At 34.5% G+C, this 4,605-nt stretch overlaps 2 protein-coding genes across 2 annotated transcripts in view; both read left to right on the top strand.

The window, feature by feature from the left end:
* The first annotated feature begins 96 nt into the window (after window positions 1-96).
* LOC132179157 (very-long-chain 3-oxoacyl-CoA reductase 1-like) lies at window positions 97-2,234 on the top strand. Its single transcript, XM_059591807.1, has 3 exons — window positions 97-789; window positions 1,587-1,656; window positions 1,852-2,234. The coding sequence occupies exons 1-3, from the start codon at window positions 176-178 to the stop codon at window positions 2,110-2,112; spliced, it is 945 nt and encodes a 314-aa protein (XP_059447790.1). The 5' UTR covers window positions 97-175; the 3' UTR covers window positions 2,113-2,234.
* Window positions 2,235-3,195: 961 nt separating this feature from the next.
* LOC132178466 (very-long-chain 3-oxoacyl-CoA reductase 1-like) overlaps window positions 3,196-4,605 on the top strand; it is a 3,498-nt gene continuing 2,088 nt past the window's right edge. The window contains exon 1 of the mRNA XM_059590899.1: window positions 3,196-3,334. Coding sequence (XP_059446882.1) covers window positions 3,196-3,334 — 139 coding nt within the window. The remainder of the gene's footprint in view (window positions 3,335-4,605) is intronic.

Raw genomic sequence — 4,605 nt, 5'->3', positions numbered from 1 at the left:
GGTTGGTTAGAAATTAACCTGTATATTTTCATGACGTGGAATAGTGTACAAAATAGTCAAAATGCATCATTAATTATCAAGGAATCATAACTCATTCACTCGATCCCCGCCCACTCTATAAATTAAGAAGCCTTTAGAAACAGCTAGAGCTAGCCTCTCAATTCAATTGTCAACTATGGAGTTGCAAGATTTGATCCTGATAGCAGCAACTTCTTTAGGCTTACTCTCTCTTTGTAAAGCCTCGATCAATTTTCTGAAATGGGTGTGGGTTATGTTCTTTCGGCCTTCAAAGAATCTCAAGGAGTATGGCTCATGGGCGATGATAACCGGCTCCACCGATGGAATTGGGAAAGCCCTTGCATTTGAATTGGGATCAAAGGGTTTTAACCTACTCTTAGTTGGTCGCAGCCCTTCAAAACTTGAAGCTACATCAAAGGAGATAAACGAAAAATATGGCGGAAAAGTAGAAACAAAGAGTATTGTTATAGACTTCGCCAAATCCAGCGGAGAGGAAATATGTAAGATGATCGAGGGAGGAATAAGAGGGTTAGATGTTGGGATTTTGGTAAACAACGCTGGGATGGCTTACCCTTATGTGATGTTTTTCCATGAGGTTGAGTTAGAGCTGATGGAGAGCCTTGTGAAGGTGAACATAGATGCTGCCACTTGGGTCACCAGGGCTGTGCTTCCTGGTATGCTGAAGAAGAAGAAAGGAGCAATCATCAACATTGGCTCCGCTTCCTCCTTGTCCTCTTATCCTTTAGGCGTTGTTTATGGTGCGACTAAAGCGTAAGTTTAATTAATTTCCTGCTACATTCTTTGATTTAATTTCTTCCTTTTAATTTGCAGACACTATATCTATGTATCATATACACAATTTCCATCATGCTAGTTTTTTTTTTTTTTTTTCAATTTTTACTATAAATTTTTTATAACTAGATAGAATTAACTAATCCTTGTAATTACCACCGACACTATGAGTTATCAAATCTCACTATCACAAAAAGGTCAAATCTACTTATTAGGAAATTTACTTTTAGAGGACGAAGTACAAACAGAGGAAAAAAATCACTCAAAACTAAAAATTTTAATACTTAATTTTGGTGCGGCTCACGGTAAAATCGAAAGCTTGTCGATTGAACTCTCTTTCTCACGGCTCACGCACAACGGCAGCCTCTTTGATTTCTCCTGCACGTACGTACGTTTCTCTCTTGCCTTAAAAGGACCGAACAACCTCTTTAATTTATAAGAGTTGAAAGTCGGTTACAAATGAGGTCTTGCAATTCATGTGGGGTTGAGTGGTTGTCGGGTAGCTCAATCAAATTAAAACAATTGGGAAAGGCATCGTTTGGCTAAACCTTTTAATTAAGAACTTTATAGTAAAAAAATAAAAAGCATTAACAAACAACTTAAAATACGAAACAATTAAGCAAAAAAACACCATCTACAAAGTGTATGCTGCCAAACGAATTGTTTGGCAACATATTCAATACGGCCCGAATTCTTTGTGAGGGGCCTTAGTTTGAGGTTCCCTTCATATATATGATAAGATATTTATTGATGTTTAGTTCTTTACCTTGTCACAGGTATCTTGCAATGTTCTCAAGATGCATCGGTTTGGAATACAGGCAACAAGGAATAGATATTCAGTGCCAGGTAATTCTTTCTTCTTTTTTTGCTTTTATCTTTTTAGGGAATTTTAATTCATTTTCAAGGGAAGACAAGTCAACAACAAAGTTTCTCTCTAATTAATATATATAAATATAGTAGTTTAATTAATACATGGTGCTGGTGTCATATATATATATATGTTCTGATCGATCATCATGTGGCATATATATATATATGCAGATTCCACTATATGTGGCAACAAAGATGATAAGAGGTTTGAAGGCATCTCGTATCTTGGTTCCATCACCGGAGATGTATAGCAAAGCAAGCTTACGATGGATCGGTTATGAGCATATCTGCATACCATACTGGATCCATTCTGTGCAGTGGTTTGTAATGCATGGATTGCCAGAGGCATTACTGAATTGGTGCATTTTCGAGTACTTTCTCAGCGTGCGAAAAAGAATATTATTGAAGAAGATGAAGAGGGTGAAGCAGTGAAAAACATTTTTATGTCTCATGTCATCTACGTGATCTTCGTACGTTGTTCTTCAATTGTTTGATCACAAGTGCGTGTTTCTTTTTTTGAGGAATATATATATATAATGGCCCATTACTATTAATAAAGCAAAATGTAAAATGTATTAATTAATTTTTATCTCTGACACCATTTTGCCCAAAGTGCTAGCCTCAAAATGTTTTTTTTTTTAAAAAAAAATAAATAAATAAAATAAAATAAAATTTGTGGCAGCTTCTGATAGGTTTGACATGAATTTCCACTAGTTTCATCGATACATCATTTCGTTTTTAGCCATGCACAATTAAGCAGAGTACCATCTATGATATGAAATGAAATCGAGGTAGGAAAAAAAAAAGGTGCTAAACTATGTAAAGTTCAAAGGCATTTTACCAAAAAAACAAGAAAAAAAAAACCTTGCACCACAGTTTTTTGAACACCAAATTAGCTACCATAAAACCTAACAGTTTGGAAGTACTTGGCATTTTGATTAAGAGAAAGACTTTGTTGCATTCTCTTGTACATGTTAGACTATGATTAAATTGATCTCTTTTTTTAAGTATAAGCTTTCAGCATAAGTAATGATTTAAGATGCATGATATCAAAGTCAGAGGTCACGAGTTTAAATCTAACTTCATCAATCACCTCCTGCTTCAATTAAATATTGTATGTGTTGAGTCTCACTTATTAAAAAGAAGTTTGAGTTCACGTTTGAGGGGCTATGTTCAATCTAATAAGGTTTCAAACTAATATCTAGGTAAGTATGAACCGAAGAACTGCATCTCTTTCTCTCAAAGCTTGCCTCTCCTCTCTCAAACTGTTTCTCCATCTCTATCTTTATGAGGCTAAGTCAATCAATATAATTGTCCGTACGGAATTGCGATCCACCTGCACACATCTATATGCTCCCCCCATCCATAATTGCACGTACGTTTGGTAGGTTGGAAATTAAACCTATTCACATGGTATCATTAATTATGAAGGAAGTGATCATTCACTCCCCCACTTGATAAATTAAGAAGCCTCAACATGCAATTTATAAGATACAGCCTCAAATATTGTCAATTATGGAGTTGCAAGATTTGATCCTGCAACTACTTCATTGTATACCATTTTGGATCCGTTCTGTGCAGCGGTTTATAATGCATGGATTGCCGGAGCCATTACTGAATTGGTGCATTTTCGAGTTCTTTCTCAACATCATCCGTAAGAGAAGATTGAAGAAGATGACGATGAAGAAGTGAAAACATTCTGAAGCTCATAATTAAATCAATTAATAAAGCATGCAAAATGTATCAATTTATCTATGAAACCACCTCATGCATGAAGTAAATAAAAGAATGGTTTTCACTCTCTCAACGGTCTATAGCTTCAATTGGCAATGATGTTGCAAGAGTACTTTATCCTAATAGCATAAGTTTTGGGGGGTGGCTCGAGGCCATGGGGTGGTCAAACTACTCCAGATTGGCCGCAGGGATATTGGTCGAAACTCCTTCATTGTAGTCTGTTAGTTTGGCTAACAGAATCATGATGAAAGTACTAAATTAGTATCTACCTATAAGTCAGGTACCATTTATGATACAAATTGAAACCTAGGTGTAAAAAAATAAAAACGTGAAAACCTTGATCAATTTCCTCATATGTGTTAGTACATAAATCTAAAAAAATAAATAAATAATCAATAAACGTGATCCTAATTATTATGTTTGTTATAGATTTGCTATTTTTTTTTTTATTAAAATAAAAAAATTTGTTTGGCCCCACCAATTCTAACCCGGTGGTGTACATTGGGTTATTGCAAATACTTCTCCGAAATACATTAATATTGCCTTAGAAAAACCTCTGTAATTTTATTACGTTTTGCACAAAACCAAACAAGAATGCTAAAGGTTTCTATTCTAGCAATTAAGGAGATAAACACCAATTTTAAAACTACATAATGATTTTAAGAGATATAGAAGAAGAAAAATTTAAAACACATCGAGCTGCGAGGGACTCTATATAGTTACATGTGTAATTTCAAAATTAACAGAAAATAACAGCTAATTCAACAATATTAAAATCTGACAATTCGATATTAACAAACACTTGATCTTGATTAATGTTATATTAAATTTATAATTAACAGTTATTTAATTATAATCGTTAAATCATAAATTTTAGTAATGATTACTTTTTTTTTTTGACATGTCCACAAGGAGAGGGGCCGGGGAAGGTGGATTTGAACTAGTGACCTCCGCTTCATAAGGCGTAGTCTCCAGCCGATTAAGCTACCCCTTGAGACTTATAAGTATTACTTAATCTTAATCATTAGGCCAAACTTAATTTATAACGGTCAAGTAAATCTAACCATTAGATCTACCTTGGAAGCATCCTACCATCCTAATCAAACCATCCAAAAATTAACAATCATGTCTAATTGCTTCGATTTAGAAATGTATGGAGTATGAAGCAAAGAATTGCATCTCTTTCTCATT

This window comes from Corylus avellana, chromosome ca4 (genome assembly GCF_901000735.1).
Source record: "Corylus avellana chromosome ca4, CavTom2PMs-1.0".
NCBI lineage: Eukaryota > Viridiplantae > Streptophyta > Magnoliopsida > Fagales > Betulaceae > Corylus > Corylus avellana.
Note: the sequence above shows the minus strand (reverse complement) of the source record. Positions and strands in the feature narration are given on the sequence as shown.

Coding starts and splice junctions, on each gene's coding strand:
- LOC132179157 (XM_059591807.1), top strand. CDS start 176: ATGGAGTTGCAAGATTTGATCCTGATAGCAGCAACTTCTTTAGGCTTA. Junction 790..1,586: donor GTTTATGGTGCGACTAAAGC/GTAAGTTTAATT, acceptor ACCTTGTCACAG/GTATCTTGCAATGTTCTCAA. Junction 1,657..1,851: donor GAATAGATATTCAGTGCCAG/GTAATTCTTTCT, acceptor ATATATATGCAG/ATTCCACTATATGTGGCAAC.